Source organism: Miscanthus floridulus, chromosome 13 (genome assembly GCF_019320115.1).
Source record: "Miscanthus floridulus cultivar M001 chromosome 13, ASM1932011v1, whole genome shotgun sequence".
Taxonomy (NCBI): domain Eukaryota; kingdom Viridiplantae; phylum Streptophyta; class Magnoliopsida; order Poales; family Poaceae; genus Miscanthus; species Miscanthus floridulus.
The window spans coordinates 8,775,416-8,803,316 of record NC_089592.1 but is presented as its reverse complement, the minus strand read 5'-3'; the positions used below and the strand labels follow the sequence as shown (position 1 = coordinate 8,803,316).

The following is a 27,901-nucleotide window of genomic DNA, read 5'->3' as shown; positions in this document are numbered from 1 at the left end:
CCGTTGTCCGTTGACAATCCTTCCATCAGTTTCACCTTGTCACTTTCACAATCTATACAGGTACATTTGTCCCCTCCCATGCACGAGAAGAGACTCTTTGGGTTTTGTTTAATCACATGATTGAGCTTTGAGCATATACCAATGCCATCCCAGATGGTATTATATATACACGTAGTTGTCTCCATCCGGCATGTGTACTTCAAAATTTTTCATCTTACTCAAACAGCCACTTGGTTGGTTGTCTTGTTGATCCCAATCCTTGGTCAACGCCTTACCTGCTTGTCTCCTTTCCATAAAGGCCAAGTTGTAGCACAACATTTTCTGCCTCTGAACAATTTCACACCTCCTCGTCCTCGTCCTACTCCTCTCGGAGGCGCCATGAGGGCGTCGACGATGACTGGGGCAGTGCTCATCGCCGCCGCCGTGCTGCTCCTTGTCGCCGTCCGGGATGGACATTGCGCGCAACTGTGCACGGACTCAAGTAGAGCACACTTCTTGGAATTTACATTTGTAGTCAGTCTCTCCTAATTGCTGTCTTCATCTTCTGCTGTAAGTTGCAACTGATGTGTATGTGTGTGTGTGATCATGGTGATGAGCAGCGTTCCCGAGGACGATCAACGCGTCCCTCTCCTTCTGCGGCTACAACGGCACCTCCTGCTGCAACGCCACGGACGACGCCGCCGTCCAGAAGCAGTTCGCCGCCATGAACATCTCCGGCACGCCGTGCGGCGACATCGTCAAGAACATCCTCTGCGCGGTACGGTCGATTCGCTGTCTGTGTTTCCATGGTTTCTTTTGGGGTGCTCTGCCGACTGCCGCTGATCGGTCCTCGCCGTCCCTGCGCTGCGCACACAGAGATGCAACCCGTACGCCGGCGAGCTGTGCACCACCACCAGCGTGTCGAGCCGCCTGAGCAGCACCAAGCCCGCGGCGGCGACGACGACGGACTACTGCACGGAGCTGCGGGACACCTGCAAGGACGTGCGCATCCCGGGGTCGCCGTTCCAGGCGCCCAAGGGCACGGCGCCGGCGCCGGCGCAGCGGCTGACCGACCTGTGGCAGTCCTCGAGCGAGTTCTGCGTCTCGCTGGGCGGCGGCGGCAAGTCTCCGTCGCCGTGCCTCGACGGCGGTGGCGCGGCGTTCAACTCCTCCCGCCCGGCGCTGCCGCTCAACGGCATGTGCCTGGAGCGCGTGGGCAACGGGTCGTACCTCAACATGGCGGCGCACCCGGACGGGTCCGGCCGCGTGTTCCTGAGCAACCAGGCGGGGAAGGTGTTCCTCGCCACCGTGCCGCCGCAGGGCTCCGGGAAGACGCTGCAGCTGGACGCGGCGAACCCGTTCCTCGACATCACCGACGAGGTGCACCTCGACAACGAGTTCGGGCTCAGAGGCCTCGCCTTCCACCCGGACTTCGCCGCCAACGGCCGCTTCTTCGTCTCCTACAACTGCGACAAGACGCAGTCGGCCACCTGCGCCGGCCGCTGCGCCTGCAACTCCGACGTCGGCTGCGACCCGTCCAAGCTCGGCGCCGACTACGGCAAGCCGTGCCAGTTCCAGAGCGTCGTCGCCGAGTACAGCGCCAACTCCACCTCCGGCACGCCGGCGACGGTATGTATCTGTCCTCGGCTGACCGTCTCTTGTCCACTGACTAATTAAAATTTAAACCATCGCCGCCGTTTAATCTGCTCTCGGCGACGTGACTCGCTCAGGCGACCTCGGCGAACCCGGCGGAGGTGAGGAGGATCTTGACGCTGGGGCTGCCGTTCACGACGCACCACGGCGGGCAGATCCTCTTCAGCCCGGCCGACGGCTACATGTACTTCGCCATGGGCGACGGCGGCAGCGTCGGCGACCCCTGGAACTTCGCGCAGAACAAGAAGATGCTGCTCGGCAAGATCCTCCGGATCGACGTCAACACCATGCCAAGTAAACCCACTCGATTTACTACTAGTTTATTACTACCGCATCAAGAATTCGATTCGCAGTAACAAATCAAAGTAGACCGAACAAGTAGTAAAGACATCAGATTTACGATAAAAATAAACATGGTCCAAAAGAGTGATGCAGTACTTTGAAAGTAAAAAATCAAAGTTTGGCAGTAGCTAATAAAGGTTTAGGCCAAGGACTGACCAATCCTAAGTAGATCATGCATAAGTCCCGAAGAATCTATACGAAATAAACTATCCATCATGATCAGAGCATTGTCCAATGCCGTGATGTGGTGGCAAGCTCTGAATCTGACTTGATCCTGACAAGAGAGGCGTACTATCTGTATCTGCAGGTGGCAACACCACGGCTGGGTGGGGAAACTACGGCATCCCCCAGGATAACCCCGCCTCCACTGATCCTAGCTTCGCGCCGGAGGTCTTCGCTCTCGGCTTCAAGAACCCCTGGCGGTGCAGCTTCGACTCCGGCAAGCCGTCCTACATGTACTGCGCCGATGTCGGCCAGGTAACAAGGAAGATTTCCGCTCATTTGCATTGACTGAACACAATTCACCATCTGATCACGGCCATCTGTGTGGATTTGCAGGCGGCGTACGAGGAGGTGGACCTGGTGATGAAGGGCGGCAACTACGGGTGGCGCGTGTTCGAGGGCCCTCTGCCGTTCAATCCGCTGTCCACTCCGGGCGGCAACACCTCCGCCAATTCCATCAACGCCATCGCCCCCGTGATGGGCTACGCCCACAGCTCCGTCAACAAGAACGTCGGCTCCGCCTTCATCACCGGCGGCTACGTCTACCGCTCCATGACGGACCCCTGCCTCAACGGCAGGTACCTGTACGCCGACCTGTACGCCAAGTCGATGTGGGCCGGGGTCGAGTCACCGGAGGGCAGCGGCGTGTACAATGTGTCGGCGCTGACGTTCGGCTGCTCCAAGAGCTCGCCCATCCCGTGCGACTTCGCCGCGGGCAGCTCGCTGCCGTCGCTGGGCTACATCTTCTCCTTCGGCGAGGACAACGCCAAGGACGTCTACCTGCTCACCAGCAAGGGCGTGTACCGGGTGGTCGACCCCGCCGAGTGCAACTACGCGTGCCCCGTCAAGACCTCTGCCCCGGGCGCGGGCTCGCCGCCGCCCGGCGCTGCCCCGAGCTCCGCGTTCAGGGCGCGCGCGCCGGCGTTGGCGACGACGCTGCTGACGGTTACGGGACTGCTGCTCGGCTTCCTCAGCTTCAGCTTTTGAGGAGGGAGTGCGTTCTGGTTTTGAGGGTTCAGAGCGATTTGTCAATTTTCAGATGGTCGTGCTGATATGTGTATGTATCTATCGTAAAAATGTGCAGCAATTAGCATTTGATTTTGTTCTGGTAATTCTTTGCCAATCTTTGTTTCAATTCGAGTGGGAAACGTTGGTTAATAGTTTGAGTAAATTCCACAAAACAACAACTATTTGAGTAGAAATACGACACAAACCTACAAGGCTACAACCATGTTGATACCCATTATTGTAAAAATGTTACTACTTTCTCTTCTTTTTATTTTACAGGAACACTACACTTCTCATCAAGCATCTACCATGAGGCTTCTTTGTCAGTAATGAGTAGCAATACGAACCATATCAGGGAACAAATTCGTAAAAACTCTCTGCAACCCTCAACTTTAATTCAGTATTCTATTCCCCCGTACTTGTTAATCCCATCAATTTGGGCAATAAAATGAGACCTTTCCTAGCCACACATCTCTATATTGATCTCTTCCAACATGTACACAAACATGAAAATTAGTGAAACAAGGAGCAAATAGTTTTATGTAATGTACAGAAATTCTTCCAACAAATATGAAGCCCAATTCACCAAACATTTCACATAAATTTGCCATGCTTAATAGAACACCTAAATTATATGTATTGCATAATTTTGTGACTAACCAATATGCGCAGAGGACAACTCTGAAATTTATAAACCATACAGCAAATTAGCAATCTCCAGGCCAGCCACTCTCAGTGTAATGGATATGTCCATATGCTACAACATCAGCTGAATACATGCAGTATCTTCTCCATCTAGGGTGAATGAGAAGCAATGCCGGTGCATTTAAGGACAGCTCAATGTCAGCTACACAGGTGTGACAGAAAAAATCAGACTGTCAGATATATAGATACAGAACTAATCCTGCTCGGACTTAAAAGCTACAATCTACAAGTGGAAAAGGCCGCGAATGCCGACGGACTGCACTCAGTGTACAGGCTTCCCTCCATGTTCTCATTGACATCAACATGCCTAAAACTAAATAAATGGAGGCAATAAACTTATATCCTACAGACTGGCCGCAATGCAGCACCAGTCTGGCCACAATACAACTGTGATCGATTGCGACCTTCATGTAGTATACATAATCAAAAGCAAAACTACCTCCTCATGTCCTCCAAGTATAAAATAGCACCGAAGAAGCTCAAAGTCGCTTCGAGTGGAACCTCACGTCTCCTTTTACTGCAAATCAATGAAGCAGCCATCAGCTCAAACCACCAAAATACAGTTGCATCATTCATCACGGGCTATTCAGGCCCATCAATCTGCCCTTGCTTGGGAGTCAGAATACTGACTAACAGCATTCAAATGTATCAAAAAAACTTTATTCCCTAAATGTTGTCCATGTCATCTTTCACTGTCAAGCTTGGGCCATCATCAAAGCCACCTCCAGGTGCAAGCTCGTTTAGATCTAGGAATGTTCTTCCTACACTTTTACTTTCTCTGCTGGGAGCATCCATCTTCTCTACAGGCTGCTGTTGTGGCTGCTCCTTCTGCTCCTCCTCTGGTTCTACTTTATTTTCTGCCACGGTGTGGTCCTCCTCCATTTTATCATTCACATTATTACCATTTTCTTCATCAGGACTATCATCCTCTTCTTCCTCTTGCTCTTGACTCGATGTCGAGAGCTCCATATCATTCTCGGCATCGGAGCCAGCATCAGGATCTGATGCATCAGATTTCCTTGCCTTTCCAGGCTTAGTATCCGAGTCCGAAAAATCATATTGGCGATAGTTAATACGAGGACGAGAAGAACGCTTGCTACGTCTGAGACCTGTTTGGATTTCATCAACAGATCTCAGCTTGGTACCTCGCCGGCCACGAGTTTCCAATTTTTTATGCCGTTGCGGTTGCGGTTCCTCTAAATCTTCACTGCTACTCAATGAATATTCCTCTTCATCAGCCCTGTTCGTTTGGCTGTGGCTTGTCGTAAACGATCGTAAATTTCCAGCCGAAACAGTATTTTTCTCTCACACAAACCAGCCAGCAGTACTTCTTCACGAACTAGCAACGATACGAACCAGCATCTTCTTCCAACCGGAACTCTTCATCCTCTTCAGAAGCACTTGATGCCTTAGCTGTTTGCGACTTCTCAGGTATTCCTCATCATACACTGCCTCTCGCATGATATCATCATCACTGTCGAAGTTAGGATCAATATCCGAGACAGCCTCAATAAAGTCTTGTGTCTTGTGTGTATCTCTGAGATCTTTTCCTCCCGCCGGTTGCTGTGACACAAAACACAAATGCTCATGAGCCGCCCGCTAACATGAGTATGGTAATGATAAAAACCACACGCTTAAGAGTACCTGCGATCAAGTGCCTCATTTTCTTGTTCACCATCGCTGTCTTGGTAGTCATCTGACTTTGAAGAATTCCCATCATATGAGTCGTTGGTTGTTGGTGAGGGACCATTTAACTTCCCATTGCTTGGTGCCTCCGATCTTGGAGGAAGCACCCTTCTATTGGCAGTAGGAGCAACAGGCTCAGCCGAGTTCTCCTCTCTTTTCCTATACAAGAATGGTAAAGGGATGATTACACTATAGTATATTCCTTATGAATAAGAATTATCAAGAAAGGAATCACTTGCATACTTTGTAATTTTGATGGCTTCATTTATTGAGCGATCATAGTCATCTGCATTGTAAACAAATTCAAACCTTGTAATTATAATAGATGACGAAATTAACCAAACAATCAAAATGTAAAACTGAAGGCATATTCCAATCATCACAAACTGAAGTGTATGCTGACACAATAGATTTCAGATACCACTGGAAAAGGGTTCAGAACCAGGAAGATTTAGGATCATTCCACCATACCTATACAAGGTTTGTATTAACTTTCCAATTAGTTACAGAGTACTGCTACACGTAGCTATAAAGGTTTGTATTTATACTCTTTTTCTTCTTAACGCAATGATCTAATGATTGAAATTCAGGATCATGATCTAATGGTTGAAATCACTTTGTTGGATGTGGTTTAGATACATGTTAGTACTTGAGTCGTATGAAAAGCATTCTCCTTTATTATAAAGATAATTTTGCATTTGACCATAACTAGAATTCAGTTGGATGTTGGGCCAACATAGATTGACTTCTAAATTTGTACTACGCAGAAGACCTAACTTTAAATTGCAGCCTTCTGATTAGAGAAGCGCAACCTTTGTTATACTACTAAGAACTGCAAAGGTTACATTACAATTCAGACATGAATCTGCTGTAAGGACCAAGAACTCATACTACTAACAAGTAACTATGCTTAGGTTGCTGATAAGGGCATTGATATAACAATGGATTACTAATTAAGAAATAGAGGTTGAACGATGATAAGAACTTAGGTGCCATTGTGTTCAAATCAAGGAAGAAAAATATCAGTGCCATCACCAAGATGCTAAATTTAAAAAATGGCATCCATTGTGAGGCTGCAAATAAGGCCTATAGTCACATGCCAGCGAAGCATTTCTGATATTTTCCACGTGATGGGCCATGACAATACTGAGCAATTTGGCCCCCAAAAATTCTTAGTTAAGTATTTAAGCTTACCAAATGTATAAGTCACGGGCTTTCTATCACGGAGAGAGCGGCCGGTGGTAAGTCCATCTGACGTCAAGTAGCTATCAAGAAGGAGAGCTTCTCTCTGTTGCTTTTTGAGCAACCTCTCTTTCTTCTGCATGAATCAGAAACAGTTGATTAGCAAGCTCAAAACGTTATCCTCTGCCAAAACAAATCTATCAGGCTGCGTGTTAGAGCTACACACTTTATGGATCTTTTCTATCTCTGGAAGATATTCAATCTTCAATTTCTTTCCAAGTGAGACCTCTGTCCTGTTCCGACTTGAAAAGAGCTTTTCCTACACAGCAAAGGAAATGAAAGTAGCTAATATCAAAAAAAAAAAATTAATTGATGAATGAAAACAACTGACATCAAAGCATAGGTAGCATCTGACTAATATTTCATACCAGCATTTTCTACCAAGCACACTATAAGTAGCCAACCTATGGTTAGTTGATTGAAACTTATAACTAGAAGTTGATGCATAATTGACACATTATTTAGATTTGGATGGATGGGTTGCAGGACATGATTATAACTTGGCTGGCATGAACATAGTCTTCAAAACAAGTGTGCCGTGTAGACTGTGAAACACTTAATGGCACCATAGGAAATGGTCCAAATAAGTTCTTAAGGTAGCAGTTTTACAAGACAGTCAAGCATTTACCCTGTCCATGTGTCACAACCAGAAAGTTTTCCCTTTTTTTATCTTGGATATAAATCATGGTTGGAACATATGTAATTCATCTTGTGTTAAAGAAAATGCTGCATGTTAGTAATATAAGATATTTTTTTAAAATATATATATTTTAAAAAAAAAGTGTACTGGTGATATTAACCAAAATGCTAAAGTAGCCATTGATAAGATCTAAGCACGCTGGAAAAAAAAATTTCTGGTTCAATACAAGAAGTAGAACAAAGAAAACTCCAGCAAAATAAATACTAGCATATTTTAGTCAATTATTGTATTTTCCTCTGAATCGCTTTAGTAGCTCTGAAATATGAATTTTGGCTAACGCAACAAAGGCCTACCTCCACTATTGTTCCCCTATTTTGGTCATCTCCAAGATTTCCACAGCAATATTGTTTTGAGCAGAAAAACACAATAAAGTGGTACTCCCTCCGTTGCAAATTGTAAGACGTTTTGGCTTTTTTCAGATATATTGCTTTTACTATGTATCTAGACATATTGTATATCTAAGTGCATAGCAAAAGCTATTTATGTAGAAAAGTCAAAATGTCTTACAATTTGGAATGGAGGGAGTACAAAGAAACTACAGGAAAAACTATATATCAGGATACCTATGTGTAAACTTTCAATGATAGTTATTTTGGTAATGACAGAAAAAAAATTCATAATATCATCATATCCAGCATAAATCAATACTTCACTAGCACACAAAAAATGAACACTAACTGCAACCTTTTATTACAAGCTCTTCTGTGGGTAAGAAATACAATGTTAGGGAAAAACAAGTAGCACTAAAAATAATTCACTCTATGGGAGCAGATATGAGGAACTCAAAAGTCAAAACTTACTGCAACATCATCAAACTCATCAAAGGTGGACGCAACAGTTTCCCACTGGTAGGACACAACTGAAATAGCTGAAGATCCTCCTTTTCCCCTGGACCTCTTTCCTGGCTCCTTCTTGACCTGTTCTACTCGTCTAATTTCACGATATAATCTATGCCCGAGAATCTCATCATCTTCATACCTGTTTGCATGGCCTTGCATGAAACCAAAATAATGGAAATTCTTTACATTCAAGATAAATAAAGTAGTACCAGTATGAGATTCCAAGGGAATCCCCTCCGATCCGTTCTTTACAAAAAGTAGAAAGGTCATGCCCATGCTTAAGGGAACTGTCAATGAAGTTCCGAATATCCTCTTGCTGCAAAATCCATTCATGATAAGTTATGTTGCTAAAATCAACTTGCAGCTAATGTCAAATACAAATTTGCAACCAATGTCCATATATAGACATACCAATCAGCTAATGTCAAACGCACTTAATACACATGCTGCAAAATTTATGCTTTATAGAAACGTTTTCTCTAGCAATATCTTCGCTTCAAACACAAGTTCATAACACAGGCATAGACAACAATAGCCAGCAAGTATTGTTGAAATTTCAATAAAGGAAGCATGGAGGAATTTATCTTGGATAGTGAAATTTTCAAATCTGTAGGCTAAACCGTTAAATAATTCGAAAACATGCAAGCATGTGGATATTGATCATGTTGATATTTAACCATTATATGGAAATAAGGTTTCCGAAAAACTGAATCAGCGACACTGGGAGGCTGAGATTCAATTGAAATTGATATAAAAAATTATGATTGTACTACACTACAAGAAATGAGGCAAGTGTATACAGATGGAAAGGCTGAGGTATCCATTTTGTCAAACTTCTTTAGGTTCACAGTTAATGAAAATAAAATTAGCACTTACCTCTGTAGGATTGTTGGGGTTTAGTCCCACATCGTGTAACGATGGTGGGGGAGCACAACATATAAGGCAGGAGAACCCTCACCTATAAGGCTAGTCTTTTGGGTTGGGAAAGCCCAATGCCTTATATGTTGTAGCTCCGTTGGACCTGGGACCTGTGGAAGCGCAGACTCGTAACGAGCTGGGCCGGCTGCAAGCCAGCTCCAAGATCATGAACTCGGTGGTCACCACCGGTTCCAACAAGGCCTTATATGTTGTCAGCTCCGGTAGACCTGGGACCTGTGGGAGCCCAGGCTCGTGGTAATGAGTCGGGCCGGCTGCAAGCCAGCTCCAAGATCGTGAACTCGGTGGTCACCACCGGTTCCAGCACTTGGTATCATGAGCCTATGGTCAGAAAAGCTAAACCCAATAAAAAATCACATATGGCGGGGGCACCCCGATGTATGACTAAGGGAGAGATTGTAGGGGTTTAGTCCCACATCGTGTAGCGATGGTGGGGGAGCATAACATATAAGGCGGGAGAACCCTCACCTATTAGGCTAGTCTTTTGGGTTGAGTAAGGCCCAAAGACCTTATATGTTGTCAGCTCTGGTGGACCTGGGACCTGTGGGAGCGCAGGCTCGTGGTAACGAGCCGGGCCGGCTGCAAGCCAGCTCCAAGATCGAGAACTCAGTGGTCACCACCGGTTCCAACAACCTCAACGCGGATATCACACACTACGGGAAACACGTGATTTGCTGAGTGCCGAAATCTTTGCCGAGTGCCAAATTTCGGGTACTCGACAAAGACCTGCTTTGCCGAGCACCGCACTCGGCAAAATATGGCACTCGACAAAGAGGCCTTTGCCGAGTGCCAGGCACTCGGCAAAGACCTGCACTCGGCAAAGGCAGACACTCGGCAAAGATTGGTAGGGGCCTAACGGCATCCAGCAGCGTCCTCTTTGCCGAGTGCCCCCCGTTTGGCACTCGGCAAAATAATTTTTTTTTGGTTTTTTGCCACCAATTTTTTTTGAAGCTTTAGTACACTACCACAAACAACATGTTTAAATTTGGGACATTTCCATTGCCTTTTGGCATATTTCTATAGTTTATTTTGTTTTGTTGATTTTTTCCAGAAAATATAAGTTTAAACTGCAGGTGCATCGAATAATGGATTACATTCGTTCAAAAATGTTATCCTTGTTTCTTAGTGTAAATTTAGGCTAAATTCAGGAACTGTCTCAAAATTTCGATCAACGTGCTCACGGAGTGTGGGGGATATACCCCCGGGTACCACAAGATGGTACATGGGCCGCACCATCCGAGGTGGCCCGGCCCGTAAGATCAAGGCGTGCACATCAAGATTACAAGTCGTATTAGATATTGTAATAGTACCAAATTGGATACTTTACTTGTAACCTTGTCTCTTCGGAGTATATAAGGAGAGACAAGGGTCCCCTAGAGGATAGGTTAATCTGTATACATCTCAGTACAATACACCAAAGACACAGGACGTAGGGTATTACGTCGACCAGACGGCCCGAACCTGTCTAAATCGTTGTCCCTGCGCCTTGTGTCACCATCTGGTTCCTGATTACACGCATCCTACCGATAATCTACCACCACGGGCACCCCCCTCGGTGGACTGCCGACCATATTTCGTCGACAGTGGCGCGCCAGGTAGGGGCCCCCTTTAGGGGTGTGTGCGCTGATCCAAAATAAACCAGATGGGATCTCGTGGGAACTCGGCATTCTTGGCAATCCACGGCGATGACCCTCGACAACATTCGAGCATAGATGCATCTCGCTGCGCCACGACGACCTTTTTTCCACACGATGATAATCAGCAGTGATCCCTGTCGTATAGCAGCACGGCCTCACGTGTTGTAACGGTGGGGGCAATTGAATCCAACTCCCTGGACCATTGATCGAGACCAGCACCAACAAACAATGAAGCAAGGAATTGATCTGAAGCCATACCACAAAGCTGAAGATGGATCTGTCTCCATGCGTCCGCAGTTCAACCACTCAAGACAGAAGTCCAATATTAGATTGCTCTGTACAAACCATCGCATGGCAACAAGCCAGTGACGAAGGCGTGTCGTGGTCTATCAACAACGAACCAGGAGGCCTACGATCCAATCTACAAGGCAATACGAGTTCATTAAGGATAGTCATGATCTTTCAACTTGCATGCAATCATGCATCGAGCCATACGAGCAGACGTCGCAAACAAAACCGATCTACAGCGCCACACGTGTATACGGGAATAAATTCCTTGCTGCTGACGCACGGATTTCATCGGCATGATATCAACAATGACTGCGACAACTAGGACCCTCGTCTGTATCCTTCGGTGAACTGCCATGTTGCAGCGGCGCCTTTCCTTGCCGACTCTGCCTCGACCGAGTTCGACTCCGACTCCCAGAGCAGTGGCTGTGGCCGAGTAGGCTGCAGGACTCAACCGAAGACAAAGGCTTGCGAGATTCCCCGCCATCACGGACTAGCGCCGTCCACCCGGCTCGAAGCGTCGAGTCCCAGGTTTCAACGACGCGCTGATTCTACCACGTCCCGAGCAGCTCCGCCGAGCTCCGACCATGTTGACCATGGACCACGTCCCGAGCAGCTCCGCCGAGCTCCGACCACGTTGACCACGGACCACGTCGACCACGTCCCGAGCAGCTCTGCTGAGCTCCGACCACGTTGACCACGGACCACGTCGACCACGTCCCGAGCAGCTCCGCCGAGCTCCGACCACATCGACCACCAGACCACGTCGCAATGATGATTGCCGCGAAGAACGGCGCTACGACAACCGCGACCACCATCATGACGACATGTTGGGAAGCTCGAGGACTGGACAACTTCATCGCCACCGACCAGATTTCTATCAAAGATAAGTACACTTCTAATATGTATAATTAATACAATTTTCATTACGATGTTTCTCCACAACATCCTCGTCATGTTTATTCTTCAAATAACGTTTGTCCATGTATACCACCTTAAATATAACATACATCTATACTTAATGCAAATCCTCGACCAGTCATGTTGACGCTCGATGCCTCCAGAGGCGGCCCTGTCTCCGGCTCCTCCCTACACGTGCACGAGCGTCTGCCCTCTGCGTTATGGGTAGTCGACAGCGGCTCCTTAGCGACGTTTTGTTCTTCCTACACGTGCACGGGCTCCACGCCCCGCGTTATGGTTAACGGGCTAGCTAGGGCTGGAGGCTCAGCTACATACTAACTGGTCGGACGATTTATATTAAGTATAAACACAAACTTCATATTAACACTGATGTTTACAAAGCACCAACTGCTTTATCACATCATGCTCATTTGCAAATGACTGCTGAGCATCATACGCTATTTCCTCACCGCTGATTTTTCTCCATAATTTATTATTTTGTACATCATGTACTACCTTTCTACATGTTTATGTTGCAGTAATTTCGAGCTATGCTCGGGGACTTTGTCGCTCGCTTCTTGACCTATGCCCGGGGACTGCCTCGATCACTCTCCGACCACGGCTCGGGGACTTCGTCGCTCGCTCCTCGACCTGTGCTCGGGGACTGCCTCGATCACTCTCCGACCACGGCTCGGGGACTTCGTCGCTCGCTCCTCGACCTGTGCTCGGGGACTGCCTCGATCACTCTCCGACCATGGCTCGAGGACTTCGTCGCTCGCTCCTCGACCTGTGCTCGGGGACTTCGTCGCTCGCTCCTCGACCTGTGCTCGGGGACTGCCTCGATCACTCTCCGACCACGGCTCGGGGACTTCGTTGCTCGCTCCTCGACCTATGCTCGGGGACTACCTCGATCACTCTTCGACCACGGCTCGGGGACTTCGTCGCTCGCTCCTCGACCTATGCTCGGGGACTGCCTCGACCACTCTCCGACCACGGCTCGGGGACTTTGCGTCTCGGCTACATGCGACGGGCGACTCGCATACAGTTGGGATATTCTTTCTCATTTAGACCTTGCTACAAGGCTCATACCTCGCCTTCCAGCAAGCTCGGGGACTACATCGGTACGATGCACCTGCCGGTGCATCTCGTATCGCCTGTACGACGATTGGATTCTCAATTTAACTGGGAATTCTTTTTAGACCTTGGCACCACGTGACTACGTCACCTACTACCAGGCTCGGGGACTAAGTGGGCACACTTCACCTTGCGGTGAATGTGCTCGATCTGATGATCAAAGACGCTACGCTTCAAGACGCACTTGCAATTCTTTTCAGAAATACAAGTGGGCACACTTCCCAGGACGGAAATCTTTTTCTTTCTTCTTACGAGCACCATACATTCTTCGGACAACCTACTTCTCCGGCGACAACGGTGGTCGAAGATGTCAAGAACTCAAGCCTCACTGTTCGGAGAAGGTTGAAACGGCGTGTCGCATCAGAATACATGGCGCTCGGGGACTAGCTGTGGGGGATATACCCCCGGGTACCACAAGATGGTACATGGGCCGCACCATCCGAGGTGGCCCGGCCCGTAAGATCAAGGCGTGCACATCAAGATTACAAGTCGTATTAGATATTGTAATAGTACCAAATTGGATACTTTACTTGTAACCTTGTCTCTTCGGAGTATATAAGGAGAGACAAGGGTCCCCTAGAGGATAGGTTAATCTGTATATATCTCAGTACAATACACCAAAGACACAGGACGTAGGGTATTACGTCGACCAGACGGCCCGAACCTGTCTAAATCGTTGTCCCTGCGCCTTGTGTCACCATCTGGTTCCTGATTACACGCATCCTACCGATAATCTACCACCACGGGCACCCCCCTCGGTGGACTGCCGACCATATTTCGTCGACACGGGGCAACGCCACCAACTTGCGTGGGAGTGGTTTTTTAATTGTATAAAATGCGAACGAATTCTGAAAATCATGAAACTTGTCGAGTTGTCGCCATATCGTATGCGTATGCCGTGGAAAATTTTGAAAAAGTTTCGACCACGTTGTCACGTACGATGCTCACAAACCAGGATCACATGTGGATATGTCCTGGTTTGTGAGCATCGTACGTGACAACGTGGTCGAAACTTTTTCAAATTTTTTCCACGGCATACGCATACGATATGGCGACAACTCGACAAGTTTCATGATTTTCGGAATTCGTTCGCATTTTATACAATTAAAAAACCACTCCCACGCAAGTTGGCGGCATTGCCCCGTGAGCACGTTGATTGAAATTTCGAGACAGTTCCTGGATTTAGCCTAAATTTATACTAAGAAACAAGGATAATATTTTTTAAACGAATGTAATCCATTATTCGACGCACCTGCAGTTCAAACTTACATTTTCTGGAAAAATTCAACAAAACAAAATAAACTATAGAAATATGCCAAAAGGCAATGAAAATGTCCCAAATTTAAACATGTTGTTTGTGGTAGTGTACTAAAGCTTCAAAAAAAATTGGTGGCAAAAAACCAAAAAAAAATTATTTTGCCGAGTGCCAAGTTTTGGCACTCGGCAAAGTAAATTCTTTGCCGAGTGCCAAACGGGGGGCACTCGACAAAGAGCTGCTGAATTTTTTTTAAAACTTCGTTGAGTGCCAGATCACGACACTCGGCGAAGAAAATTGACTTTGCCGAGTGCTGACGATCTGGCACTCGGCAAAGCCGCCCTTATCCCTTCACCCGCGCTCGGCCGGCACGCTCTCTCTCTCTCTCTCTCTCTCTCTCTCTCTCTCTCTCTCTCTCTCTTTCTCTCATTTCTCTCTCCCTCTCACCTCTCTCTCCCTCAGCCGCCGCCACCGCACATCGCCGGCCCGCGCCTCCGCCCCGGCCACCGTGCCTCCCCACGTGGGCCCCCGCGGCGCCCGTCCCCATCCGCCTCCCCGCGCCGGCACCTCGCGCGGTGGCCCGCCCCCACCCGGCCCTGCCCTAGCCACGGCCCCACCCCGGCCACCGTCCGCATCCGCCTCCCCGCGTAGGCCCCCACGGCGCTCACCCCCGCCCGGCCCCACCCCGGCCACCGTGCCTCCCCGTGGCGCCCGCCCTCGCCCGGCCCCGCCCCGGCCACTGTAGAAGACAGGAGGAGGAGGCTGGGGAGAAGAGAGGAGAAGGGGAGAAGAGAGGAGGAGGGGAGAAGAGAGGAGGAGGAGAAGGAGAGGAGAAGGAAGGTGCTGGCCTAGGCCCGTCGACCCTCACGCCGCTGCGGTCGTCCCCGCCGTCGTCGCCGACCCTCGTTGTTGCCATTCTCGTCGCGAAGGTATGCCCTACACCTGTAGTAGTTAGTAGTAGTACTTAGCAGTGTTAGTAGTAGTTAGTAAGTAGTAGTAGTTAGTAGTTAGTAGTGTTAGTAGTATTGTTAGTAGTAAGTAGTGATATTAGTAGTGTTAGTAGTAGTAGTGTTAGTGTTAGTAGTAGTTGTAGTGGTAGTAGTACTTGTCGTTGTACTACTTTGATACTTTCATCTGCATGGAAAGAGAACTAAAGTACATGGCTCGTCTTGGTATATATATGTTTGTTGGCCTTCGTGCCTATGTTTGGTATATATGTGGTTGTTGGCCATCGCGCCTCCGTTTCTTGCAGGTTTTGGAAACCTCCCATGCTGCCGAAATTTTCAATGGATTCTAACCTATTGCATGCATGTTTTATATGGTCACGTAGCCCAGTTAGGCGTCTCCCGTTCGAAAGAGATACGGTCGGAGGTATGCAGATCTTTGCATATCTGCGACCGTATCTCTTTCGGATTGTCCATGTATTTTGGACAGCCCATGGATGCGTAGATGAGGTTAGTTTTCATGGTTCGCTCCGGTCCAAGACAGACTTTTGGCATCACCTCCCTATTGTTCTCCGAATGCACACTCTCCCTTGCAGGACGTGTATCGGGAGAACAGCGGGGAGGTGCTGCCGAAATTCTATCTCGGATAGGAGCGGAGCATTAAAACTGACCTCATCTACGCATCCACGGGTGGGATTAGGACCTATCCTCACCTATTAGATGGTAGGAACGCCGTGCAGATGCAATTGCTAGTTATATTACTCGCTTACATATGTATATGCTAGAGGATGGAGAACCGTGATTGGATGTACACGGGCCACGCAAGTATGACCCCAGAATGGATGACTAAGACTAATGCTTTCTTGGAGCATTCATTTGGCGAGGCTGCTAGAGGGTCGAGTCAGATGCCGTGTCCCTGCAGCAAATGTGACAACCGTGTAAGAAAGAATAGGAAGAACGTGGGGGAAGATCTTTGCAAGTATGGATTCATGCCAAACTATACCTGCTGGATCCACCATGGTGAAGCCGATCGTATTAGAGAGCAGGTGGTGAGACCACGCCTCGAGGCTTTTGATGGAGATGCCGGGGTAGCAGACTAGATGGATGACTTTCAGGAGGCACGGTTCGGTGAAGGATTAGAGGATGAGCCAGAGGAATTCGCAAAGCGTACTACGATATGCTGTCTTCGGCACAGAAGCCCCTTCACGAAAAGACAATGGTTTTGCAACTGGATGCCATTGGACGCCTAATGGCATTCAAGTCGCAGTGTAGCATGAGTCGAGACAACTTTGATGGTATGTTGGCAGTTGTTGGATCCCTACTTCCGGAGGGTCACATTCTACCGAAGAACTTGTACGAGTCACATAAACTTCTTTGTGCCCTTAAGATGATGTATGAGCACATCCGTGCTTGTCTGAATGGTTGTGTCCTATTTAGGAAAGATCACGAGAATGCAACGCACTGTCCAAAGTGCAAATCCTCTAGGTATCTGGAGGTCGACACTAGTGATGGCAAGAAGGAACAGCTTGGTATCCCCGTGAAGGTCCTATGGTATCTTCCTGTCATACCGAGGATCCAACGGCTGTACATGACAGAGGAGTCCGTGAAACAGATGACATGGCACAAACATGGCAAAAGATACAATGCTGACAAGATGGTACACCCATCGGATGGCGATGCATGGACCCATTTCGATGGCATACATCATGGTAAAGCTGAGGAGGCTCGGAATGTACGTGTAGCGCTGGCAACAGATGGGTTCAACCCCTATGGATTGCTGGCGGCCCCATACACTTGTTGGCCCGTGTTCGTGATCCCCCTCAATCTCCCCCCCAGCGTCATGTTTCAACCCAAGAACGTATTCTTGTCACTGATAATTCCTGGTCACCCGGGGAATAAGATGGGTTTGTTCATGGAGCCTCTCATTGATGAATTGATCCTTGCTTGGGAAAAGGGGGTACTGACATATGACCGAGCTACAAAGAAGAACTTCACAATGCATGTGTGGTACCACTACTCCCTGCATGACTTCCTGGCGTATGGCATATTCTGCGCGTGGTGTGTTCACGGGAAGTTCCCATGCCCAATATGCAAGACAGCTGTGAGGTTCACTTGGCTGAAGAGGGGTGGCAAGTTTTCTTCGTTTGACCAACATCATCAATTCCTCCCTCTTGACCATCCATTTAGACGAGACGTCAAGAACTTCAGGAAAGGGGTTCAAGTCACCGACCCTGCACCTCAGATGATGATCGGTGCCGAGGTCCGTGCTGAGATAGAGGCTCTCAAAGATGATAAAGAGAAAGGTGGTTTTATTGGATATGGTGAGGAACACCAGTGGACTCATAAATCGGGCTTGACTAGGCTCCCCTATTTCAATGACCTTCTTCTTCCACATAACATTGATGTAATGCACACAGAAAAGAATATCGCCGAGGCGCTTTTTGCAACACTCATGGACATTCCTGATAAGTCAAAGGACAACATTAAGGCTAGGCTGGACCTGGCAACAATGTGCGATAGGCCAAAGCAAGTGATGAAGCCTCCCACGCCTGGCAAGAAATGGAGAAGGACTCCGGTCGATTTCGTCTTGAAAAAGGACCAAAGGAAGCAAGTACTGCAGTGGATCCAGATGTTAATGTTCCCTGATGGGCATGCGGCAAATTTGAGTAGGGGAGTGAACTTGTCCACTATGCGAGTCTTAGGGATGAAGAGTCATGACTACCACATATGGATTGAGCGGCTCCTTCCTACGATGACCCGGGGATACGTCCCTAAGCATGTGTGGCATGTGCTGGCGAGTTGAGCTATTTCTTCCACTAGCTTTGTGCCAAGGAGTTATCTCGGGATGTGATTGATGACTTGGAGAAAGTGGCACCTGTGTTGCTCTTCAAGTTGGAGAAGATCTTTCCACCTGACTTCTTCCTGGCTATGCAGCATCTGATTTTGCACCTATCGTACGAGGCATGAATGGGGGAGCTCGTGCAGGCCCGTTGGTGCTATACAATTGAGAGATGTCTAAAGATTCTTCGGAAAAAGTGTAGAAATAAAGCCAAAATTGAGGTTTCTGTGGCAGAGGCATTCATTCTGGAGGAGGTGTCAAACTTCACAACAGCATACTATAATGATGGCCTTCCCAGCGTGCACAATCGTCCCCCTCGTTACAACACGGACGAGAGTTCATCGAACCTCAGCCTTTTCAAAGGGCAACTCAGAAAGGCAAGCGCATCGGGCACCAAGACCTTGCGGCATGATGAGTGGCGCACTATCATGCTGTATGTGTTGTTGAACCTTGACGAAGTGAAGCCTTATGTGTAGTAAGTTCTCAATGAGCTTGTTACATACGCCCTTGTCCCTATCCTCCATCTATCCAACCCCCTTATCTCTTGTTTTTTCAGGGAATTTCTGAATAAATACTGGAGAGGGAATAGGGCTCCTTCCCCTCAAGAAGAAGATAGTCTTCTCAAAGATGGTGTGTCTGATTTCATATCCTGGTTCGATACGAAGGTACCGTCCAATTTACCTCGTTCAATCTTTGACATCCCACTTTGCTCCTATGAGCGAGTAATGTAACGATCTATCCGGCCTCACCTTGCAGGCCCGCAAGGATGTGAAAATGGATGCTGAGTTGAAAGGGCTTGCCAAAGGCTTCGCCTACAAGGTCAAGTCATTCACCATTTATGATGTGAATGGCTATCGCTTTCACACAAGAAACTACGAGCGGAGTCGGCCCAATCGGAAAACCACGAATACCGGAGTTCGTACGCCCGGCACCGATGAGCGCAACTACTACGGCATAGTAGAAGAAATATACGAGCTCAATTTTGAGTGTCGCAAAGCTCCTAATCCAGTCGTATTCAAATGCCATTGGTTCGATCCTAATGTCACAAGAACAGCCCCTGAGATTGGACAAGTCGAAATTCAACATGATTCTGTCTATCAAGGAGAGGATGTCTATATTGTGGCTCAACAGGCCACGCAAGTTTGTTATCTCCCATGGGCGTGCCAAAAGACCCCAATCTTATCGGTTGGTACCTTGTGCAGTTGGTATCGCCGCACGGTAAACTGCCTGTCCCAAACGATGAGGATTACAACTTTGACCCAAACACACGGGAGTTCTATCAACCAGAGGGGCTAGAAGGGAGGTTTGACATAGACATGTTTTCGCTGATGGGCATGGAAGTAGACAATGACATTGATCAGGACGATGGAGATGAGGACAACGGAGAAGAGGTGCAAAATGCTAAGGACTTACAAATGCTTGAGCGATTATAGTTAGGCGATGACAATAATGACAACGATGGAGATGAGCCCGATTTACTCGACAATATTGATAGTGATGATGACACCTATGATCCAGCCGCTGCCGATCGTGAAGAATATTTCTAATTCATGTAATACTATATTATTATTATTATTATTGCAATTATGTTTTGTTTATTTTGCATCTCTTTATAAGTACTTGTAATTTAACTGTGCTAATTGGTTTACTCTTTGAAATTGCAGGCACTCGACAAAATGTCGGGCGAAAGGCAGGCCCGTCGGGGGGTCAACTCCCTCTACATGAGGGAGCGCTCACCACCCCATGCTGAGGAGGACCCCTTGCCAGAGCCGCCGATGAGGAGGACGAGGAGCGGCCACCCCCACGGCCGTCTGAGGACGAGGGTGCAACCAGCTGCCACCCCATCGGTGGACGAGGACGACCAGGTGGTGGGCCTACACATAGGAGGGGGTGGCACTTCCTTTGACTTGTCGGACCACGGGGAGGCGGCGATAGGGACATCAGGGGGTTCCACTTGCACTGCCTTTGGCTCTACCTCGTCGGGAGTCTACTTGCGTGGGCCCTCGCAGCTCCCGGCGCGGCCGATCCCACTTCACCGGCGCACGGTGATTCGACCTAGTGGTGACAAGTATTATTTCACTACTATTTCATATGACATGTTGAAAATCGAACTGGAGACTAACAATTCTTCTTAATGACTCTTGCAGCAACTGGGAAGTTGTGTCCGGAACGGGCCAGCACATCAATGGCACCCTGGGCCTTCTTATTCGGCAACACTACCCTAGCATGGTCACCTACGCCTCGGTGACTTCGCTGCCCTAGACATGGGACCACTTCTACGCCGCCGAGGACAGCGAGTTCGGCATCATTGCGGCGTGGATCAAGGCCGAGTTCTGGGTGAGTCTTCATCGCACTAAATTGGTCAATACTACGCATTCATTGGTCGTTCTTGAAATAATGAAACGATACATGATGTCTGTATGTAGGACTTCTTCAGGTGCGACGAAGGGTTTGAGGACCGGGCGGTGCGAGTGCAGGACAAGGTCTGTAGGTCCCGACCTTGGACCTGTACCACGAGACACGGCTCCAGTGCATCATCAACTACAGCGCCGACGTCCTTGGTCAGGTGATGAGGAAGGCCGATGCCAGGACCAGGACGCTCACCAAGGAGCAGTACCTCTTGGTAAGTACGAAACATTAATACTGACTCCTTCCATGAAGAATAGGTAGGCTTCATTTCATCTTCTGACATATCAATAACTTGATGGCATGCAGCAATGTCCTGATTGGTGCGCCAGGCATCGCCTCTGCTGGGAGGCCATTGTGGACAGGTGGCTCTCGAAGGAGTGGGCGGAGAAGCACAACATCTGTCGAGACTGCCGCCTGCAGATGGGTGGGGCGCCACACCACCAAGGTAATCGGAGCCTCAGCGCGTACGCCCAGACATGGGTAATCTTCTTTGTGTTTTCATCTTTATTTATTTATTCTAACGCTCAATTCTCATTACTTGTAATCATCTTTGTGTTTTCCTCGCAGTCCCAGGCGCACCAAGGCCAGGAATGCAACGAGTTCATGGCGTACGCCCTGGCACACAAGGGCAAGGCGACGACCCCGGAAGTCACCTACAACCCGGTGGATGGGCCCGAGGCGTACACCAACGCGAGCGTCCACAGCAAGCTTAGCGAGTACACCTCGGCGGCCCGCGAGCGCCATGGGGAGGACTTCGATCCAGCCACCCAGCCCCTAGACACAGACCTCCTGATGAGGCTGGGAGGAGGGAAGCAGCACGTCCGGTACTAGATGGCGGACATCACAGTCGACTCTGCCTCTGTTCCCATCCTCGCTGAGATTCGAGCAAGGAGCACGAGCTCCTCCCTCCCCATACGCTCTCGGCAGTAGAGCTCATAGCAGTAGATGACGGAACTCCAGGTTAGTACTGTTTTATTTGTCGTTCATTGCTTTTACACATCTACCTTGCCTTTGTATTGTTTAAACATTGCGGGTGGAATGTTGCAGGCCGACTTGCGGAGGTTGGAGGCCCAGCAGGCGGCCCAGGCGGAGGCCCATCGGCTGGAGATGGAGGCTGTACAAGCCCAGAGGGCGGCCGAGGCGCATAGGCTGCAGGACATGTTCAGCTTCATGGCGAGCCTTCAGGCCTTGCCAGGTGTGGTCGTGCCCCAGTCGCTGCTCGCTCCAGTTGTGGCTCCTCCTCCTGTAGGGACTCCGGTGAGTATATATGGTTGTTTATTCCTTTAGCTTGTGTGGCCCTCCTGTAGATACTTATGAATTCGCTTCTCCTTTGTGCAGCCACAGTCGGCGGGTTCGAACCGGACTCCTCAAGGTGGCCCTTCTCCACAGGCCGGGTGGCCAACTGGCCCTCCTCAAGGTGGCAGTTCACACTCCGGGTGGGGAGGCTGACAGTAGGTACCGTTTATTTGTTTCTTTTCATGTTGCATGAACTTGTGTTAGACTTAGCCTTATGTTGGACTACTACTAGAGACATATATATATTGTGATGGATATTGTCATGGATGATGCGAATGTATGTGATGGATTATGGACAATGGATTTGTATGTGATGTATTATGGATGGTGGATGTGTATGTGATGGGTTATGGATGTGTATGTGATGGAATATGGATGTGTATGTGATATATCCTGTGCTGTGTGTTGATATATATGTGATTTCTTTGTTTGTGCTGATGGAAAGCAAAAAACTAAAAAATAGCATTTTTCCCCTCTTTGCCGAGTGCCACACTCGGCAAAGAGGGCTTTGCCGAGTGCCGTGACCATGGCACTCGGCAAAGCTGGGAAGCAGAGACCCAATTTCCCAGCTTTGCCGAGTGCCAGAGCCATGACACTCGGCAAAGATTTTTTTTTTAAAAAGAAAAAATTTCTTTGCCGAGTGCAAGAGTATGGCACTCGGCAAAGAATTTTTTTTTAAAAAAGAAAAAATTCTTTGCCGAGTGCCGCTGAGGTGGCACTCGGCAAAGAGGCCGTCAGAGTTGACGTCGGATTTTTTTTTTACCGAGTGCTGACGTGACACTCGACAAAGGCTTTACCGAGTGCCCGATATGTGGTACTCGGCAAAGAAACCTTTGCCGACGGGTTCTATGCCGACTGCTCTTTGCCGAGTGCGGCACTCGGCAAAGGCTTTGCCGAGTGCCCTAAGCACTCGGCAAAGAGCCCGTCTGCAGTAGTGACATATGGCTTTCAAGATCACTAAACGGATAGCTGGTTCTAGTGTCTTGTACGTTTCAATTTCAATTCTGCAAGATGAAATGATTGGAAAATTTGTCAATGTGAAGTTACAGGTTTACTCAAGAATGTCTGTGTGCGGGACTAACCCATGATATGCAATTATTGGCAGATCACCTTCTGCAACCTGCAGTTTAGTTCCTTATTAGGTCCAACTGAATGGAATACCGTTACTCGCATCTATCTAAAACTGTTTGCAACATGGGATATATCACATACCCAATGCCACCAATCCTTCAGCTTTCTGCATAGGACGGTCACCCAGGTTCCACGTCCCATAGCCATGCGAGTTACAGTAGGAATTGATTGCAGATATGATCAATAAGCATGAGAATCAAGGACAATGATTGCATGGCAAAAATGTACTGGATAAAACTGTCTAAGGGGCTATAAGCAGGCAGCTAGTATGTGTGATCAGTTACAAAAATGTAACTTTGGGTCATGAACCTATCGAGCAAGTGCAAAAATCACCAAATAAGAATAATGGTGGTGCGCGATGCCATTATTGCATGTGCGCATTAAATTAAAGTAAGCATAAAAATCAATGGCAAGCTTCTATGACTGAAAGCAGCATCCCATTCCAAACTCGGTAGCACAATACACGCAAGCCTAGAAAATGGACAAATTTGGTCATTGCAGAAAAAAAAACTTTAACACATTTTAGTATCTGGTTATGAAGCAAGCCTAGAAAATGGACAATTTTGGTCATTGCAGAAAAAAAACTTAACACATTTTAGTATCTGGTTATGAAGCAATTATCAGCATGCAGCAAAAAAGTAGACTACAGGAAGAGCATGCACACATACACCTCACCCACACACTGACACACAGGGAGATAAGAGGAAGGGGAAAACAAGCTAAAGCTGAACGAGCCCACCTTTAGCAGCGGCATATGCACATCGTCTAGAATCTCGTTGGGAGTGATAAGCGCCGCCTCAAGTTCCTCCGCCGTGAACTCTGCAGTGATGTTCAGCAGAGGCCGGAACACCTGCGCCCACCAAAAACAGTGCAACGGCGGCATCAAACCCAAACCCTAGCTGCCATGTCCTCACCGCGGCACACAAGCCTAATCCCCCACTACGGGATACAGTAGATTTGCCGAGTGCCAGGGGCACTCGGCAAAGGTCCAAAAACACTCGGCAAACGCTTTGCCGAGTGTAACACTCGGCATACAGCACCCGACATTGATTTGTCGGTAAACAGTAGTTTGCCGAGTGTTTTTTATCGGGCACTCGGCAAAGAGTTTGCCGATTGTCAATAAACACTCGGCAAAAATAAGCTCTCGGCAAAAAACATTTGACGGGATAGAACGGTGACGTCGATTTTGCCGAGTGCATGACAGAAAAACACTCGGCAAAGTTTATCAAGTTTGCCGAGTGTCAGGACGAAAACACTCGGCAAAGTTTCTCAAGTTTGCCGAGTGTCAAGACGAAAACACTCGGCAAAGTTTAGACACTTTGCCGAGTGCCACGCCTAAAACACTCGGCAAACAAGCGAGCAACGGTCAGATTTTATGGTCACTTTGCCGAGTGTCCATTGGAATACACTCGGCAAAGCCAAAACACTCGGCAAAGAAGGTTCCCAGAATGACAGAAAATGGTCTCTTCGCCGAGTGTTTTGTCTTGACACTCGGCAACTCCTCTCTTTGCCGAGTGTTACACTCGGCAAAGCGACCAAGACTACCCCTTTTTTACTAATCTGTCACATATAACGGACCCTCTCAATTCACAAAAAACCATGACAATTCACAATAAAACATCATCGCATGCATAATTATATGTCACAGGTAATAAACCATCATCATAATTCACAATAAACCATCATCACATGTCACAATAAACCATCATCACAATTTACAATAAACCATCATCACAAGTCACAACTAAGTCACAATAGGCCACAAATGCAAATACAATCACTGCGGAGGCCCTTGGAACCTCCACTAGTAGAGAACAGATCTTTAATCCTCGGCCAAAATGGGCTCTAGTCCCGGCATTTTTTGCGCCCGGGACTAGAGATACCTTTAGTCCCGGTTGCTGGCTCCAACCGAGACTAAATGTCCCTCCCAACGGCTACTGCGCTAGACAGAGGTGGCAGGGACCTTTAGTCCCGGTTGGAGCCACCAACCGGGACTAAAGGTAGACTTTTACTCCCGGTTGGTGGCTCCAACCGGGACTAAAGGTCCCTGCCACCTGTGTCTGGCGCAGTAGCCGTTGGGAGGGACCTTTAGTCCCAGTTGGAGACACCAACCGGGACTAAAGGTCCCCCCTTTATATCCCGGCCGTCTCCTTCTTCCTCCCCGAGCCCGAGCTCAGCACATTTTGAAGCTCACTGCACTAGTGTTCTTGCTTCCTCCCTCCATTGTTCCTCCATCCATTCTTCGATTCCTCCGTCGATTCTTCAGTTGTAAAGGTTACCAATCTCATACTCTCATTTTTCACCATTGTCTTATCTCATTTTGTTCACTATATATATATGGTTCTTTATTGTGGTTTTTTTTTATTTGTAAGCAATTTGAGCTCAAAATCACTTCAAGCTTGCATATTTACATGAAGGAAGGTTAAAGTAGCTATTAAAAACTAGTATTCACTGTTCATTTGTAGCATGCATAGCACACTTCATTGTTTAGAGATATAGAGAATTTTAGAGTTTTTTAATTTTATTTGTTTATAAAATGAGAAATTTATAGTGTATTAAAAAATGAGTATAGGGACTAGTGTCTCCGACTGGTATGACAGATGCAATGCAAGGCCGTGCAATAGGAAGCAAATCCGTTCTCTTTTGATGATACGCCCAAACAGCCGGGCCTAACAGATTTGGTGGTTGAACGGGTCCGTCGGCCATCACCGTGCGACTGTACGACAAAGAACGACATCGATCGACCATAGTATTTTATTGTCCGAAGTCCGGTCCGAGGTGCAATGCAACGCAATGACAATTGACAATGCGTTGCTAGGTCAAAATATGGTCATTTCTATGGACTCCGTGACTAAACATTTTATTTTAACTTTTTATAAAATGAAAAACTTAGAAAATAGTTAGAAAATTATAGAAAATCCGTACTAGTTGAACTTGCGGACCGTGTTCAGCTCGGCGAGCATGTTCTCTGCCGAGCGATAACGAACATCAAGGAGGAGCTTTGATTCTACGAGGGAGAGCGGCAACGGTCGTGAAAGACCGTGTTCCCTTCCTCGTAGAATCGGAGCTCTTCCTTGACCAAGTACGGTGCCGTCCGGTGGAGAAATGCTCACCGAGATGATCACGTAAGCAAGGTTAACTAGTACGGATGGTTATTTATTAAAACATGTTTTTGAGCTATAAATCCTGTTGGCCGTCTTCTTCCTCCCCGAGCCCGCCCGAGAGCTTAAGTTCAAATTTAAGCAGTGTTCTTGCTCTTTCTCTATCCATTCTTCGATTCCTCCATCGATTTCTTTGATTCCTCCGTCGATTCTTTGGTTCTAAAGGTTACCAACTTTATACTCTCATGTTTTATCATTGTCTTATCCCATTTTGTTCACTATATATATATGGTTCTTTATTGTGGTTTTTTCATTTGTAAGCAATTTGAGCTCAAAATCACTTCAAGCTTGCATATTTACATGAAGGAAGGTTAAAGTAGCTAGTTGAACTAGCGGACCGTGTTCATGTCGGCGAGCATGTTCTCTGCCGAGCGGTAACGGACGTCAAGGAGGAGCTTTGATTCTATAAGGGAGAGCGGCAACGGTCGTGGAAGACCGTGTTCCCTTCCTCGTAGAATCGGAGCTCTTCCGTGGCTAAGTACGGTGCCGTCCGGTGGAGAAATGCTCGCCGAGATGATCACGTAAGCAAGGTCAACTAGTACGGATGGTTATTTATTCACACGTCCCGATATCGTCACAGTAGTCTGTCAATCACCGTACCCAAACGTAGTATATATATAAATATAAACGATAATCGATTGTTATGTGTGTACACTCCCATTCTTCTGTTAATTTGCAGAAATATCATGTGAATTACTTACCTGCCGCAGTAAAAGACGAGAACACAATGACCATTAAAAATATCATTGTTTAGAGATATAGATAATTTTATAGTTTCTTAATTTTATTTGTTTATAAAATGAGAAATTTATAGTGTATTAAAAAATGAGTATAGAGAGTAGATGGCAACTGCTTCCGGGTCCTCGGCCTCTCATGGGTTTCCAAAGCGACTTAGGCCGGGCCTCCCTCTCATTCCATGCGGCAAGTGTCATGATGAGACGAAGATTGTGATGGAGTACCGAGTGAAGAAGGAGGGTCCCAACAAGGATTGTATCTTCTACAAGTGTCCGGATCGCAATGTGAGTTATTTTATCGTATTTAATGATTATGGTTAGTTTATACCTATTTTCATGATGGTTGTGATTAAAGTTCTAATTTTTTGTTTTAATTTCAGTGGGATGACAGTGGACGATGTTCAGGCTTCTACTGGGAGGGAGAATATGTTGAACTCGTGCAAAAATATCTTGCACAACAGGCAGATACGTCGGCTAATGAGGTAGTGATCCAGCCGAAGAACCCCAAAGATGTTGCACAATCGGGGGATCTTTTTGTTTTAGTTGAGATTAGTCGCGAAATTCTTGTGCTCCTGAAATGTATTTTAGCTTTAGTTCTTTTAGTGGTAGTTGGATTGTCTACATTGTAGCGACGCTTTCATAAATTTGTACCTTTTGTGGTGGCACGCATGTTGTATAAATAATTAATTATGATCTAGGTTTTAATATGGTATTTATGTCATGTAATGCAGATGAGCCGGCATTGGATGTACAATGCTGATCGCTGCTCCCAAGAGTTCATTGACGGCGTGCATTCTTTGTTACGTGCGGCCGAGGCAAACAAACGCGATGGTTTCATGTGCTGCCCATGTGCCATATGTA

General features: G+C 47.5%; 1 protein-coding gene and 1 pseudogene across 1 annotated transcript; one reads left to right on the top strand and one right to left on the bottom strand.

Annotated features, from left to right (window-relative positions):
* Positions 1–378: 378 nt before the first annotated feature.
* Positions 379–3,211, top strand: LOC136502164 (HIPL1 protein-like). The gene is made up of 6 exons (XM_066497639.1): positions 379–481; positions 600–757; positions 856–1,608; positions 1,710–1,926; positions 2,282–2,451; positions 2,533–3,211. The coding sequence occupies exons 1-6, from the start codon at positions 379–381 to the stop codon at positions 3,181–3,183; spliced, it is 2,052 nt and encodes a 683-aa protein (XP_066353736.1). The 3' UTR covers positions 3,184–3,211.
* A 605-nt stretch (positions 3,212–3,816) lies between these two features.
* LOC136499392 (DDT domain-containing protein DDR4-like) overlaps positions 3,817–27,901 on the bottom strand; it is a 47,499-nt pseudogene continuing 23,414 nt past the window's right edge.